At 39.6% G+C, this 18,082-nt stretch overlaps 1 protein-coding gene across 6 annotated transcripts in view; it reads right to left on the bottom strand.

The window, feature by feature from the left end:
- Positions 1 to 5,349: 5,349 nt before the first annotated feature.
- The window catches only part of lingo2 (leucine rich repeat and Ig domain containing 2), a 200,557-nt gene continuing 187,824 nt past the window's right edge, over positions 5,350 to 18,082 (bottom strand). For all 6 annotated transcript variants that reach the window (XM_069171240.1, XM_069171242.1, XM_069171239.1 and 3 more), the window contains one exon: positions 5,350 to 8,300. In XM_069171240.1, coding sequence (XP_069027341.1) covers positions 6,447 to 8,288 — 1,842 coding nt within the window. In that variant the 5' untranslated portion in view covers positions 8,289 to 8,300 and the 3' untranslated portion in view covers positions 5,350 to 6,446. The remainder of the gene's footprint in view (positions 8,301 to 18,082) is intronic.

Below are 18,082 nucleotides of genomic sequence, written 5' to 3'. Positions count from 1 at the left end.
ACTAGCAGATCAACAATGAAGCATTGAGCAGGAGGCGGTGTGTGGGGATGCTTTTTAACATGTGCCAAAGAATTTAAAGCACCGAGCGCCGTCTTTCACCGGAGCCACGCATTTCTATCAGAATGCTCGAATGTGTGTGGAACATACATAGCAGCACATGCATGTCTTCCTCTTTTGCAGCCAGCCACAATTTTTGGACGTCAGGCTGGAGCTGGAGTCGACTCACATGGGAGCTCATTTGGCAGAGCGGCCTGCCACCGGGGAGCGTATGAAAGCTAAACCTAATGAAAGCACACACTGCCAAAACCTGCCGGGTAACATCTGCCCCAGACTTCAGCTACAACCATCTCCGCTCTCTTGTCAAACCCAAAACCACAGAGCTCCCCGTTTTCCAGCCTCTCTTTTTCTTAATTGAGTAGCGGGTCTATATGATGTTTTATGTGTTGTGTTCAGCTGGCCGCGGGGGCTTGGAAATGTATCAAAAATGTGGTGTGTAATTTCAAAACTACAGGGATCTCTGCGAGCAAGGTGATTTTTTTTTTCTTTCTATTCATCGGAGTTGTTTTGCAGTTATGCGTATTTACACAGACTGCAGAGATAAAGGCAAGTCCTCCTCATCCATAGCCGACTACTCTAGTATATAATAGCAGAGCTTTTTTCACGGCAAACAGCTTATTCATTCATTCATTCTGAGCCAAAGTACCACATTCATGAGATTTGGTAGTGAGAACTGTGTGGCACTCTGTTCACTTAATATCCTTGATTATTTGAAGTTTTACATGTTGATTTTCTGAGAATTAATGAGACAGCTACTAATACTGTTGTACAACTATTGCATCTGCAGTTATTTGTTTTTAACCACACCAGAAACACGGCTCAAGGGATGTCTTTCTCTGTCGTTGCACCATGATGTTGACGTTTTTGGAATAGTAAGAAATGTGTCAACAACTGTTGGATAGATTGCTCCTACAAGACTAATGGTGCTAACTATGGAGATTTCCTGACTTTTGAATCTTGTACATAGCCTGTATATAAAAACAGAAGCCAGTGCATTATGCATTCATGTGTAGTACTACTGAGGGTTATTAGGGACTGGCTCCCCAAAACAAATCTCCCATTCAAAAAGCAATAACTTCTTACATCAAATATAAAGTCAATAGATTTTTTTCCACAAGTCATTAAGGTGTCATTAGCTAAATCCAATTTATATGCTCATTGTTCTGGTGGGTGGTCTGTCTGAAAATAATCCCATAACAAATAAGATATTAGGTCTCAAAAAGAAATATGTTTGGAGGTGTGCCTGGTTTGATTGACAGGCCGGGAGTGCAGTCAGGTTTCTGATATAGGTGGGCGGGTGTAGTGTCCTTGGGTTCTCAGACCCACCATTCAGTCCTTCAAAACAGGAAGTCACTAACCCCTTGGGTGATGTCATGGTGGGTTGTCAAAATATATTTTTTCCAGGACTTGATTTCTGACTAAATACCTGAAAAACTGTCAGCATCCAAATGATAAACATGGTAAACTCAGGGTAAAGATAAATATCAACAGGTTAGCATTGTGATCTTGGTAGCATTTAGCCCAAAACATTACTATGCACAATTACAACCTCACCACACTGTTAAGCATTGCTGTAGACTCTTAGTTTTGTTTTCCAAGTTGAATTACACAGTTATCTGGTAATATGCACATTTACGGTAGTGTTTGTTATATTTAGTTTAAATGAAATCACAATATATATATCAGCTCCCCAACTGGGGGGCCTCTTCTGACTTTACTTTTCACAAATGAATTACCACAAAGTCACATGCTGACAGACAGGTCGTACTGTGTCCCATCTCACGATCACTTTAGTTATTAGATGACCGTGATAACGATTATCTAATCATCATGTCCTTTGCTTCGCACCTAATGTTTAATGAAAGTATGATGATGTCTTCTGACTAATCACTGGCTGTGGAGGAAGAATCTTCTGTAAAATGAAGTGCGACCAAAAAGTTCCTTTTGCATACAAACGGAGCACATCAGAGTAGTGCGCATGGAGCCGGGAAAACCAATAACTTGTACAAGTATTTCAATTTATGTCAATTGATTAACATCAGCACCTGTGTACCCATTTTTTTGACAGCTGATATGTAAAAAAAAAAATTGATTTCAGCATGAACCTGAAACTTGAGCAGAGAGCACATTAAATTCTGTGTCAAACTCGGGAAAGCCCAGTTCCTTGAAATGCTTCAGAGAGACTTCGGCGATGAAAAAAATGAGCTGGGTGAAGTGTTTTGATTGGCATTCACTTTTCAAGATGGGAATAATGTCACTGTCCAAGATCAAAGAAGGTGCGTCAGGTCAGGAGCTCAACAAGGTGGGTTTTATTTGACATTGCCGGGGTTGTGCACTGTAAATTCGTCCCCGAGGGTCAAACTGTCAACACTGAGTTCAACTATGATGTTCTGAGGCGTCTGAGGTAAAAAGCATTCAGCGCCAACCACCTGAACTGTGGTGCACAAGTTTGTCTCCCGCAACAACACAACCATCCCCTCCCACCCCCCTCTTAAGGGCTTTGGCTCCCTGTGACTTCTCTCTGTTCCCCAGAATGACGTTCAAGCTGAAAGGTCGGTGTTTTGACACTGTGGAAGAGATCCAGCGTGAATTGCAGATGGTGCTTGATGCGCATACAAAACAGGACTTCGAGGGAGCGGTCCAAGCGTGGCAGGAGCACTGGGAGCGGTGTTTCGCAGCACAAAGAGACAACTTTGAAGGGGATAGTGGCCAGATTTCAATCAGGTACAGTTTTTGGTTGATATAAGTGCTGTCTCTGAATTTTTGATCACACATCGTAGACGGAGAAGTCCTGACGGGGTTTCAAGTTTTGTTGCAGTCAAACACGGGTTGTCTTTACCTGCAAAATGGGGACATTGTAGAAGAAGTTAAAGAACAATTAATTACTTTGAAATGCGTTATCGCATTCTTTCTTTGACAGCAAAATGCTGGATTTTCATGTACTATAATCCTTTTTATGTGACATTAGTAACATTGGCAGAAGATTGAAAAAACGAACTTTTTTTCACGTTTCATGCGATATTGATTCTTCATGGAATTAAAAGTTTTGAATTGTGTCTGACCTTTAAGAAACTGTATGTCATTTCCATTTTAATGACGGTAGTTAAATGGGCTGTTTGATTGATTGAGAACCGTAAAATGATATGTCAGTCTTTTCATTTTTTTTTCTCCCTCTACTGCTTGAGCTACTGTTAGAAACTACATTAGTGGCTTTATGCTGAGACTCCCATCTGTTTTGCAAAATTATCCTCACTAATTAATCTGAAAATATGAGTGGTCAGATCAGTCAATAGTGGATAAGAGGGGTACAAACAGCCAAACGGCACTAACAGCTTTTCAGATGCAATCCAAAAGCACACAGCCCCATCAAAAGGCAGTGAATTACTATAAAGTGATCTGCATAACACCAAAGGACTATTTATGAGTACCACCATGGAAATGCAATTTACACATGACAGTTTTCTAAACGCCTCAGCACCTTGACAATTATCAGCATATTCTGACAGACTTCTTTTAATGCATATCTGACAGAACATGTACAATTTTATAAGTATGAGTGTTATTACAATCCGTGTGTTTTGATATAAATGTCAATTGTGTAACTCTACAAGAACCCGAAGTTAAGGTCTCTTTCTTAGAGTGCTATATGGGACATAGTGTATGTATCCTATGTACTGTATATGAGTGCGACTCTAGCAAGCAAAGACTTCGTTAACAAGAGGGGAAAAAAAGGAGGTTCTGCTTTAGATGCCTCGTTTGTACATGAATGTAAAATCCAGGTTCAGAGGTTGTGCAAGGAAAACATTTGTCGTGTAATTTGACAAAATGAACGCGCTGGACAGCGGTATCGCTGACCTACAAAGTTAACCTTGTTTCTTTTGTATTTTTGGAGGAGCTTTAGCATTTGGTGCTCTGATTTCTGAAGTAGCCCATGGGACTGCAGGCTCTGAAACCAAAGATACTCTGTGGCTCCTAATGAGACTGCACAAATGAGGTACAGCACAAGAGATACATGATTTTCAACAAGACAAAATGTGAAGAAGCCAATAATTTTCGATGTCATACAAGTAGACTCTCAGCTGACAGCAATTACTGTATATCATCAGTACAGTTGTTGAGCAAGTATTTCTTAATATATTCATTACCAATATATCACAAAATTCTGCTCCACTGATATGCATTTAAAGCCAACCAATTTTTAGACTGTTGTTTTAAATACATTTCATTTCAGTGGGTTTACAGTTTATGTTAAGGAACAATACAAGAGACGGCGATGCAGGTAATTAAGGTCTACAATAGCTGTGGCCCTTGATTATGCATATTTCCAACTGATTGGGGATATTTTCTTAAATATGTAAATAGAAAATCTGAGAATGAAGGTATATTAAATACACTGTTGAGTCCTTTAAACAGAAAGCATACACAAAAATAGAATAAGGTCGGCGCACTACAAGTCAGTAAAAACGAAATACGGAAGGGGGTCTAATAACTACTAAGCTGGACAATATATTCTAAACTAAATATAAAATAAACTAAAAGATAAATCTGTGGTCTTAGAAATGAAGCGCAGTTCATTAGATACACAAAATTATGACGGTAGTAATTCAACAGAAACCAAAATTGGATAATTATACAGATCTGGAGTATGTTATTGTACCAACTGTTTAAGTGAGCCTGGTGGGTGATTCACTAGCTTGTGTGAGGTCATTATTGATTTAATTGGTAAACAATTTCTGTGACTTAAATTCCCACTTGGGGAAATCTGTTTCTCTCATAGGAAATTGTAATTGAAGGTGTGAACACCAAAGCGTAGTACAGTCATGATGCCTAAAGTGAGATACAATGGCTGACATAATAGTTGATGCTACAGTTTGATCTGTGTAGAAGTAAATACTTTTAAAAACTCAGAATTTTAACATTTTCAATATTTAGACAACTTTTTGATACACTATTTCTAAGAATGTTTTTAGCAGAGTATTACAGCCGTACTTCCCTGTACCATTTAAATATGCGGTCATATTGTATGTTGCTATTTGCCAGTGCAGTATACAGTATGCAAGAGATAGTATAGTTCTGTGCAAACCTTCAAGTCTTACCAAATGTGGGCTTCGTCACTTTGCATGTGAATGTTTCTGCAAAAGATTTAGTTTAATAAACAGTTGAAAATTCCTTGTTTTATTGTTGCAATAATAGACGAATATTTACACTATACTCATAAGAAGTGATGTCCATCCGTGAAGCTGAAGGAAGGAATATTTCATTATGTTTTAGCCATTTAGTCAGACGCATTGGTACAAATACATCTTCATTTATTTCACATACATTTTTTTTACTTTTACTTTTGAAGTTTTCACAATCTAAATGATTCAACAACAAAATGAAGAACTACCACAACAAAGTCCAAATTTCCTACTGGGGAAAATGATGCAAATGTCACTGTAGTAAAATTGACACGTGTAGTTTGCCAACCAGCAAAGATACAGTTAAAGGAATAAAAAGAGACAAAAATAGGACAAAAAGGTGGTTTCATGTCGATACTTTGACCAATACTGGGCCATATTCATGATGATCCAAGTGTTATGTTAGATCCTGGACAGTGCTGATTTTTGAAAATTTGTTAATATTTTTTTTTTATAAATAGAATCTTTTTTCTTTTCTTTTTATTGGTAAATAATATATATTCATTAATATTTAGGAGTCAATTAGAGGAGCAGGGACAGATAATCAGCCAAAGAAGCCCTTCCTGAATCAATGGAAACTCCAAAAGTCTGAAGAGTTTTCTTGCTGAACGTGTGGGGTTATACTGTATCAATTTTGGCTAATGCATCCCATGAATATTGCTATGAATAGTTCTTTCGAATGAATATGTTCATACATGTACATAGTGAAGCATTTAGGTACACATATGCAAAGTATTGAACGTAGGAAATAATGGTCTGTTTCATTGATTTGTTCAGTGAGTAAGCATGGCGCAAGACTAAACAAAGTAGGTTAATAGCTTAGATACAAATTTGTACTGTACACGGTTCAGCTGAGTTTGTAGAGCCACCAAAAACTGAAGGGTTCTTTTTGGGCATATAAACTTCAAAAAGCTGATAAATGACACAGATTCTCTCCAGGTCCCCATGGCGGCAACTGTTTCCACTCCTCATCTGAGAAGCTGGCAATCACGTTAGAGTCCTACAACGCTTTCCGTATTTGAAACACAGTATCCAAGCTTTATGTCAAGATCCACTGATTTAAGGTCCTGCTGATCATGTTGATGCCCCAAAGTTTTTTTCACTACCATTCTCCCTGCAGCAGTGAGAAGTTCTGTCATCCCATTTTCAAAAAAATACATTGTCGTCTGGTCATTTCCACAATCCAGATTCTTGGATCTATAAAAGAAGTCACATCATTTTCATGTTAAAACGACGCCCGCCAGCTTGTCCTTCTGCCGAGTCAACATTAGTGCCGTTAGACTTTGACCGAGGCACGTACTCAACGTCAATGTTGTTTTTATGTTTTCCTTTTCCTCTGCTCCAAACGAAAAGGAGCAGGAAACAAAACAAGACCACCCCCAGGAACGTGAAACAACCCATAGCTGTAGACACTAAAATAGTCTTAAGGTCCAAACCGAGGGTCCCACCGGTCGTCCCATTGGCAGTGGTATTGCTGGGATCTGTGTAGTACTGGGTCCTGTTAGCATACAGCGATCCAAGACTTTTCACTGCCAATGAAGTCATCAGGGTGTCATTCCCAGCAGTGTTGGAGGCGAGGCAAAGGTATACCCCGCTGTCCTGTACCTCTGCTGACTTGATCTCTAGCGTACCGTTGTTGTGGACCGTCACTCTACCGTGGCTCCGACTTGTAAGCACTCGTCGACGTGGGGACAACCAGGACACAGTGGGCCTCGGCGTCCCCTCGGCACTGCAGCGCAGCATCGCCTGCTGGCCCTCATCCACAGTAATTGTTTGTGTTTTATTCTCACGAATTTTTGGCTTGGTGCATGTCACATAGTAAGACAGGAGAGTCTCCTTAAACTCCTTGAAAGGGCGACCGCGTATACCCTCAGGTGTGCTGCATTCTGGCTGCGAATCCCCAAAAAAGATGGAGTGCCTTTTCTGTAGGATCCACATGAGACGACAATCACACACTAAGGGGTTGTTGTCGATCAGAAGAACCTCCAGAGCTTCAGGAGACTGGAAAACGCCTTTCTCCAGTGTGTCCAGTCGGTTGTGAGAAACATTGAGGACTTTGAGACCCCGCAGACCCTGGAAGGCATACGGTTCAATGGTGGTCAGTTGAGCTCCAACGAGATGCAGCTCTCGCAGGCGCACCAGCTCCATCAGCATGCCCCCTTCGATGTGCCTGACGCGGTTGAAGGACAGGTTGAGATGTGTCAGGTAGGGCAGATGCTTCAGAGCTTGGTAAGGGAAGGAGGACAAGTTGGTGTTGGTTATGAACAGCGTCGTCAAGTTGAGTCCATGCAGGGTATTAGCTGGCACATGGTCCAGTGAAGACCAATTATCAATTTCTAAATGCCGCAGCCGGAACAGCTTTTTGAAAGAGTATGGATGCAAAGTGCTAATGCTGAGGTATCGTAGATGGAGACTGACCAGGTTGTGCAGGTGAGATAGGGCCTCGGTGGGTACAACTGTAAGGTTGCACCTTTCTAAGGTTAGTATCTCCAAGCTCAAAAGTCCGCTGAACGCACGGTGAGAAATGTAAACCAGATCATTGTCGCCCACTTCCAAAAACTTTAGATTGTGCAAGTCCTGGAACATATAATCCAGGAGGATGACGATCTTGTTGTCGCTTATATCCAGTCGGGTAAGATTTGTTAAGCCTGTGAAGACGCCCAGAGGAATGAGCTTGATACGATTGCTCTTGAGGCTGAGCAAGTGCATGTTAAAAAGAGCGTTAAAAGCTCCGGGCTCAACATAGCTGATAAGATTTCCACTGAGGTCAAGTTCCTCAAGGCCAGGAAAGTTAATAAAGTCATCAGGATTGATCATTGTCAGCTTGTTCTTACTCAGGTCCAGGATCCTGGTCTCGGTTGGAATGCCATCCGGGATGCTGGGCATGCGCTTGCGGTGACAGACGACTGCCTTGCTCTGCGCTGAACACTCGCAGCGCGAGGGACATCCCAAGGTAGAACCCACGAAGACAGCCACGAGGGCTAGTCCCAGGAATGGTTGCCAGCATGTGACGACCGTGTGCAGCATGACTTTGCTCATACAGTCGACCATTCTGTCACGCTTCTGCAAGACAAAGGATAACAAAGAGAGAAAGAAAGAGCTTAGTCAGTCACTCAGAATGGACCTCATGATAGCTGTGTCCCTGTAGAATCAGTTAATATAAAAAAAAATAAATGTATAAGGGCCAAAGGTACCCTTACGAGTTATTGACAACAGAACAAATGAAACTCACTCCCCACTAACATCTAATTCTTGCCATCCTATTCCCATCTGATAACTTCAGAGTTTAAGTACTGGTTTCCACACATTTCGGATGGGTACCTCCTAGTGTTCTCCGCTTGAATTAAAGAACACTATTCTTTAATGTTTTTTCACCATCAGTTGAATCTGTCTGCTGTCATCCATGAGATACCCATCGAGCCACAGCAGTGCTGGTTAAAATGCATCCCTGGTGAGCGACGGCAGCTATCTTTATATTTTACACACAATTAAAGTACAACTTCAGCTCACAAGGCTAGTTTTTTGTTGTCATTTACAAGCAGCCCTGAAAGTGTTTAATGCAAATCAAAGACCGCACCACAGATTAGGGTGACTTATCTTGTTACTTTTCCACCAGACAGTTTACTTTTCAACACACATTTTCTTTCTCTGCTACTTGGAAATAATACCATTAAAAATATCCTCCACACTCTCTCTTGGAGGCCACAACTCTAAAGGGAACAGAAAATGTTTGGCAGTTTATGCAGTTCATGGACAAGTGTGACCAAACCCAATCAACAAGTACAAATTGTTGAAAAGCATCATTTAATGTTGGGGCAATATTGTGACTGTACAAGCATTACCACAAAAGCAGCAGAAGCCTAAAGAAAAAAGCCTCATGTTGAATTTTTCTAATCCAATTTAGAAATTCATTCTAACAGAGGGCTAGCAAATGCACAGAAATCCCTTCAAATAAACCTAGTTTCAAAAGAGTCAGTCGGACTCATTAAGACACAACTTGCTCTGACTTAAATGTATTGATGTACCCTGGTTTTCCATATATAAGCACATGAAGTAGATATATGTCCTGATGCACTGCTTGCAACAAACAGACTGGGTGACAGGTTGCAATGATTGCAAGCCACCCCTGCCTCATTTGGTGTGCCATGGCCTGTGCTAAATTTAAACGATGACAGGAATAATCAGAATTTCTCCTCAGGCTCTGCTAACAGATTATGGTTCAAAGATAATATGATGCGGTACCCATCTAAAGAGACAAATTATGTAAACATAGGAAATTAATTCAAATGGCTAGAAATAATGGTAGTTAAAAAAAAAAAGGAAAAAAATCAGTCTCTGATGGCCACATACCAAATGTTTATAGACAGGGGTACATTACACAAGACTCCACTAACACTTTTAGTGCACAAATGTTTCTACAATAGTCATGTTTTTTTTTATTATACAATTCATTTTTGTATACATTCTGCTAACATTTAACACTTTTAAAGATGTTTTAAAAATAAAGAATGCTCAATCAATCAATCAATCACAATATCAGTATCTGTATTTTTCTGATCCTTAATGCCATATCACATTGTAAATTTGCAAGTCATTATAAAGTTTATTGCAGTGATTTGTGTTGCAACGTAATGAGGCAAAAACCCTTCTCACATCACTTACGCTGAAGCTTCTGGTAAATTACTGCAATAGTTAACACGGGCTACTTTGGCAAGAATGTGAGGCAGAACGAGCGGAGAGCAGGGAGTTATCGATTTCTACGGCCAGTGGAAGGGGCGCTGATTTCACATGAACTTTGCTGTGCCTGACTGTGATACTGTTGTGCCAAGTACAGAGCAAACAGTACAGTGAAAAGCGAGTTGTTGGTACTTTGGTATCTGTTGTAAACGATGGCGTTATACTGTTTGAAAAATTTCTTCTTCATTAAATCCCTGCAGACATCTGAAGGAAGCCGGTCACAGACAGTATGTTATCAAATCTGCAGCCTCTTGTTTGAGAAATTCAGCGCCAGAGCTCAGAACTACTACATACGGCCATTCACCGTGCTTGCTGACATTTCAATTAACTTTTTAAAGATTTGTTTCTTTTGTCATTTGACTGTTAAATAAATTAAACGCTGCTTTGCAACATCGAGACAACAAAATACGTTTTCTGTAGAAACAGATTCTTAATTTGTTGAGCTGTAACATGAATGGCAGCTGTTCCACCTCACTAAGCCCTTTGTACTTTGTTGGTCTTAATGAACCAAACAGTCCGAGCATTCAAGACTTAGTGTTCCCTTTTTTAGACTGGGGCATGCCAGCATTAATGCATAGATTATACTTAAAGTATTTATATCAGACATTTATTTCTCAAACTAAAACACCAACCGTATCACCATCCCTCCTCTGCTGATTATCTCAACTAATGTGATGCAGACAATATATATACATAAAAAAAAAAGCGTGGTCCAGCCTCAGATTGTTCAAATAATTACATCCAACAACCAAATGGCATCTCACACTTTAACAGAACTTTGACTATTTGTCGCTAAACTGCCCACATAACACTGTTTTCAACACAGGAGACAAAATAAGGTTGCATCATGACAAAATATCAGAAGGATCATTAAAACAAAGTATACTGCTCATTAGCTACAAACACACATAAACCCTCAAACACACACCTGCGTCTCCTCAGAGCTCCATCTCTGTCTCCGTGTCAGAATACGAGCTCTCCTCATCTCGTTTTTGCCCGACATGCAACCTTTCATCAATTCTAATAGTTCATCAAACTTGGGTAAAAAAGTGGTCACCACACTTAAAGACTGGTGACGAACATCAACCATTGTGGTCCTGCGCTATAGATGGATGGTACAAACCACATTTTTTTTATTAATATCAGACAGATCATAAGACTTTAGTTTTTTCCTCCGGTGTCCATCTTAACATTTTTTTGATTTTTTTTTTTTACAGAATTTCCTGAATCTTGTTACCTTGTAGGAAAATTACTAGATGGTTTTGGCCTGTGGAAAACCACAAACAGCGTTGGTAAGAATAAGGCACCATATTGCACATACAGAGTATGAATATGGTAAATAGTTAGGACTGGTTCTAATCTGCAAGTTGGTTATTATCTATCTAGGGAGTGAGGATTCCCGGCTGACAGTTCAATGGTGACATAATATTGTGTTGGCAGCTCATGTAAAGACAAAAAAAAATTCACCGCACACTCTGACACACATCTGTACAGCAGGTGTTTCTCTTGTGTGCTTGTGTTTCTGCAGAATCCTCCCAGATAATAACCACTTTATGCACACACGCTGTCCAGACGAATTGCGGCACCATATGAATCGATGATTTACTAAGTATCTGTCTAATCAGGATAATGACTGGATTTCTTTGCAGCACTGTGTAATCAGAGTAAGAGTGACCCCCTCACCTGTTCACTCCTGACTGAGATAACCATAACACAAGTGCATCATTAGTTGCACCCACTGAAGTGTGCTCAGTACAGAAGCAAATGCTTCATATAATTAGGTAGATGCCACAGGACAATAAAATCCCACCTATCTGTTCTTGTGGGGTGGGTCTCTACGTGTAAATCCCCCCACCCCCCTCACTTGTGGCTACAGCACTTATTATTCTCATTTCCATATAATTTCCTTGATAATTTAACAGTGAATAACATGTAATGAATGTGTCCAGTGTTTTGACACTGATTAAGAAAAGATAAAGAAAAAAAAAATATCCATATGCAGAAACAACTAAATTCACCTTATTTTTCTAAATCAACAGTAAAATCTATCTGAAGAACATACATCTTTTAAAATATTTCTGTTTCCTGTAGATAACTATGTACTATTTGAGCAGTGACATCATGGTAATAGCATTGCACCTGAAAAAAATATTTTTTCCCGATTAACACAAATGGAACGAGGCCAAATACAAGACTTTCTGAAATTTGTGAAAACAAAGTTCCTGGAATGAAACGAATATAATTTTTTTTTTTTTTTACTTCAGGCTCCTCATTTTTTTTCTTCACGCATTTTCATTTCATCTCAATATTCTGAAAACTTGCAGTGACATTTGGTAACAGTCCAACGGTAGAAATCCTGCAGTGCACTGCGAGATAAGACAGCACGGTGAAGGTGTTTCTATAATGTGGCCCCTGACCCACATTAGTGCAGGATTGGATCCTGAGAGGGGGATGATAACAGCTAATGGTGTCTGACTCAGCATAAATCTGAGAACAGCCATTTCGTCGGGGGTGCTGAGGTCACCTGCGCAACGCCATCATCCCGAGCATTTGTACACAAGTGGCCCAACGAAGAGGCTCGAACTTACGCAATCCCTTTTTTCTGGCTATTAAAGGGGGAATTACTCCTCTGCTGTGGCGAGCATATGGAAAGACATTTTTCTTTTTGGTACAATTTTATCATTACAATCACAAACTAATTCCCATATGAATCGCTGCAAATATGTGGGACACTTCCTTCCCATGTTGCAGCTCTTTACTTTGCATGTGCCTTTAGTCACAACTCCACGAACGCGTCTTCCTGTGAACTGCTTTCTGTTTCGAGGGAACGGCTGGACCATCGTACACTAAATAAAAGCTTATTTGTCCCATGTCAGACTAATATAGCCGGTGTAGCCCTGAACTTTTGACCAAGTGTGCAGGTAACTGAATGTTACCAGAGGTTTTTATCTAAAAGGAATCCAAAGGGGAGAGTGTAGCTACTGTATACAAGGGATTGGAATTGCTCCCCGGGCAGTTTACTGATATGTTCACCGGGTTATCGCTGAGTTTCTGTCTCTGTATTTTCCTTTTGCACATGCTCACGAGGACTCTTTCATTTTGCTCGCACTTTAAAAAAAAAAAATGTATTTGTGTATACTACCTTGTAGAATTGTATTGCAATTTATCCCTATTTTGTGCATGCCCACACTGACAACAAAGTACATCAAGTGACGGTGAACCAGCAAATAGAGATCTTTAACAAGAACATAAGCCAAAAATATTTCCGTTTAAAGGTGGTAAATCACCATCTTGACTTAAAACTGCATTGTTTCACTAAAACTATGTGTACAATGTGTAAAGCGAGGTAACAATATAGTACTAAAATACCAGGCCCGTTAGAGGCTACATATTTGTTTACTTGTAAAGATTGTAACTTGTAAACGACAAAGATGATAAATGATATTTGTTTTAAACACTGAAATCAAAGAAATGAATATATATATTAAAAAAAAAAAGTCGAGTAGTTAAAACACTCATTCGGTTTAATTCGGTCATTTCTACCAATTATATTTATTAATTCATTGTTTTTCTTCTCTGGGAAAACCCGAAATAAGTTTTAGTTTTGTGTTCTTTGCACTAAATAAATCAAGAAAAGACATATTAATATTAGTATGGTGATACACATCATGTACAGACTATAGCCGTGCTTCTAAAGAGACGCTTTCTCGTCTGTCAGATAAAATCTCCACAGAAATACGGTAGTTGATTCTCTTTTAATTGGAGCAAATTGAGCCAAGCAATCATGGGTCAGTGTGCTCATCAGGGTCTCTCCCCCTGCCGGGCAAAGTGGATACCCACTACCCGTGTTTGATTTCAGATTATTTACCGACTAATTAGCCCCACAGGGAAACCACAGTTAAACTGTAGCTTTGAATACTTCTTTAATATCACGTGTTCTGAATGTAGATGAATGCGGGCTGTCGGGCCTTGAAACAGAAATGGGGGTTTCTTACCCAACGATGAGGAAAATATAGGTCTCTTCTTTAAAGGTGTTTTGATATAATCTATTTCTAGATACAATAGACAGCAATTAGGTAAATATGTTATAACTAGTGTAAGTTGAGGTATCACAGAGTTACTGTTGTTGATAATAATGATAGTGCTGCAGGTTGCACTCCCCTACACACCAGGACCCTTTATATACATTTAGCACACAGCAATGATTAAAAGTTATAAAGGCACAAAGCATTGCCTCATGACCTCACAGCATGATTACTACCTGGAGGAATTCACACAACGGGGCCAACCTGACTGCACTTACAGCTGAACTCTGAGCACAGAGTTTATGAAGGGTTAATGATCTCTAAGAGGACAAATGAAAGCCACCATTGGAGTGATTTGCTTGTGTTTATATACGTCGCTGTTATCACCCATCTAATCTGGTTGTTCTGTGGCATTGTCCATGCAAAGATTCACAAAGCCTTATTGGATATTGATCAGGTTACATGACTCGGTTGCTGTCAAAACAACAGCCACCAAACTAAAAAGAAAGATACAGCAGGTGGTAAAAGATAATGACCGAAACGACGGTCCTGCTGATTCTTGTCTGGACCGTCTCAGTCAATATTGCATTTACGGTCCACCATGCTGTTCACTTTCACTTCACACACCGTGGGATATGTTCGCCAAAGCTCTCATCATGTTTAGAATATCACGGAAATCGTTTTTCAACATATTTTCCCCCCTTTATCTATTTCTGAATTTCCTGAGCAGCTACAAAGCAGCCCAAAAAGGAGACAAGTGTACTTACTCTATAAATGACGCAGCATTTTGTCAATTAGCCATTCATAATAAAGAAGAATGACATTTCACAGTATTATACATTTTATTTCAGATTATTGACTGACTAATTTGCCCCACAGCTCCAATACAGTGGGAATATAATCATAGAAAATAATAAATGAAATCACGCAATGGTGGACCTACAGGAGGTCAGGCTTGTTGGAAGTGCATCGTGATCTCGGCAAAGGAGGAGAATGACAGAAAACATATGACGCGTATTTTGGGAAACCACAGTTAAGTTGTAGCTTCGATTACTTCTTTAACGTCACGTGTTGTGAATTCAGTTGAATGCGGGCTGTCGGGCCATGAAACCTGTTCATTTGTTTAAGGATTATATAAACTGACGGTTCAAGTGAAAACATAATAACTAAAGTTGGCATGGTGTGTGTTTTTTTTTTTAAACGCCCTAATAATGACATTGTATGTCACTGGTCAACTTTGTAACCACCACATCCAGTTTGCACATAGTTTCTAAAGCCGTAATCCTGGGAAACTATTGGTTGTAAACATTTTTGCATTGACATTTATCGGCGGGGTAAGCTTGCACACCCTGAATGCTCACCAGGCATTTCTTATTTTGCCCAAGTAGTTTGAGGATTTAGATAACAACTTGGTCTCTGTGCAATCAACCAATAAAAAGCCACTTGTGAAATTGGCCTGCCTCTATCTCCTCTGGAAAGGTTTTCAGACTGTATTTGATGTGGCCCCCAGGCACTGATCATCGCACATAATGTGATTCCTCTTCACAGAGAAAAGCCTCCGTGTGTTTATGGTGGATGCTGGGAGACAGTTGCTTTCTCTACCCAGCAATTATCAACACCCCTTAAAAAGCATAATCAAAGCGTCAAATTTTGATATTTTGACTTGGAAGACGGCTCGGAGAGGAAGAACCACTTTGGAAGACAGGAAGAGGAGGGAAAATTAACTCGGAGCGCCCGAGCTGGGCTGCAGAGGAATAAAGGAATAATGAAAGCAACATTATGTGTAATCATGCAGGGAGAGAAGGTGCTACATTCTGGGTGCTGCAGTATTACAGTCAGCTTCCCTTGTACATTAGCATCTAACATGGCTGCCCTCGCGTCAACGGGTCCAGCTCATCCTAATGTAAATGGTTATAATGAGAAACCGATATGAAAGAAGAGTGACAAAAACTAAGGTTAAAAAAATGCACACAATATTACTCAAATCTGTTGAAGTGAGAGATAAAACCATGTCACCGCTTTGACACTTGCACATCCCTCCGCATTTTTAATGTTAGCACTACACATTATATGTCTGAGCGGAGTTTCTGTGGGGAACAAATGGTTAGTGTTCCTGCTTTTTCAAAACAGCGGCGGATGCTGTTTTTGAAAACACTGTGTTTGATGTCTTAATTTCCCAGATAACTTCAAAATAACACTACAATCTCACAAGGGTCATTGTAAGGGAAAGTTATTAAATCATCATTTTATTTTAATGAGGCTTATATCTTATAATGATGCCTCCCTGAAGCAAAGATGTTATTAACTTGTAGGTTAGTCCACAGCCAGAGTGTGCAATTAACCCACCTTTTCCAAAGAGCATCGGCAAGTAATCAAATGGGATCATAGTGAGATGGAAGAGACTGCAATGCTCTTTGCTTTATCCATTATTGAGGGGATCTTTGTAAAGGGCAGCCAGGCTTTAAGGTGAGCCTGCCAACATGCAAAATGACACTGTACTCCTTTAATAAGCCCCTGTCTGTCCGACTTCTCACGCAACAGAATACCTCCGCAGGATGTGACCCGGATACTACTAAACAACTGTGTCTCCTTCAATTTGACCAAACACAAATAATTACAGGGAGAGAGCAGCAGTATTTCTGAGGATTATGAGAAGAAAAACAAAAGAACAGTGGCAGCAGCGGGCTTGTTGTTGTTTCTTAATGCATGCAGATGGCAGTTAAAACTCCCAAACTCCTCGTTGATAATTATTCCATTTTCATAAACTGGAATCCGTCTGGCAAACTGTTATAATTCATTAACCCACACATAGGAAGAGCAACATGATCACGGTCACATGACGGAAGGAGTTTTGGGGCCCAGAGCCCTTAACAGTGAGGATCAACAGCCTCAGGGCAATAATAGGCTTCCATGCGCAAATTACCCTTCTGCTTGGCTTGCAGAGCGAAGTCAAAGCTCAATTAATCCGTGTTAATTAGAGATAAATTTGCTAGATTGAGTCAGTTGCTCTTTTTTTGTGTCTGATAACCTTTGGTTTGGTGAAGAGTCAAAACGGCCGCATCAAACAGTCGGATCTGAATTCCTCCCACAGGAAAAAGCCTCCCGGAGATGAGTGTTAATCCTATGTTTAATAGCTATTAAAATTCTGAACTTTGGAGACAAGCACGAGCTTGTAAAAAAAAAAAAAAAAAAAAGGTAACAAAACTTGGTAATTAAATGTGGGATGATAAAAATAAAACAGTGACAATACGCGAGGGCTTAATAAGGTCTGGGAAGAGAGCATTGTCATTTCATTACATTTGTGAAAAGTGAAACAGAAAAGTCTACCAATTTGTCAGTTCATTAGAGAGCGATGTGTTGTGTATTAGGGGTTTATTGCGGTATATTTTTCGGAGTAAAAATGACACCCACTCCAGTTTTATTAGACTCATATAGCATAAACATTAATGCACCTTTATATTGATATCGAGGTGATGTTATTACGCTTTATATCACCACTTTAGCAGGTCAGAATGCTCTCCAGAGAGAAGTCGTGTTCCTTCTCTACGACAGAGATGTTCAGGACAGATACTTAATCTCACATTAACACGGGGAAACAGTCTAATGGTGCAAGTTGCCCAAAGGATGGATAATGTTTTATAAAAGAGCCAGAACATTGTACTGGGTCTTATCTGATAAAAAAGTGATCTACAGCTGGCTATGAAAAGACCGATATTGAGTCCTGTTTTGACTATTAATTGATCAAATGTTTAGGTCTACATTTTGTTAAAATTTTTTTTTTTAAACTGGCACAAATTATTGGATAAAATTTGGATAATTAAAATGACTGGATTAAAGAATTTGATTTTTTTAACATTTAAACATGAGCTATAAATCAGTTGGGCCAATATTGGCTTATTGCCAATATCTTATTCTGTAACTTATGTTCAACAATAAGCGAGAATAAACTGTTCTACATTACATCATCTCCTGCTGTTAGGAATCTCTTGGTAAGATGAATGTCATGAACAAAGAGTTTATTAGTGTTTCTATATCAAAAATCACTAAAATGCATGTTACCGTGACAATATTTTTAAGGACTTA

Source organism: Embiotoca jacksoni, unplaced genomic scaffold, assembly GCF_022577435.1.
Source record: "Embiotoca jacksoni isolate LCO1_2020_lvr unplaced genomic scaffold, fEmbJac1.0.p SCAF_5, whole genome shotgun sequence".
In the NCBI taxonomy this organism is placed as follows: domain Eukaryota; kingdom Metazoa; phylum Chordata; class Actinopteri; family Embiotocidae; genus Embiotoca; species Embiotoca jacksoni.
This window is presented reverse-complemented; position numbering and strand designations above follow the sequence as displayed.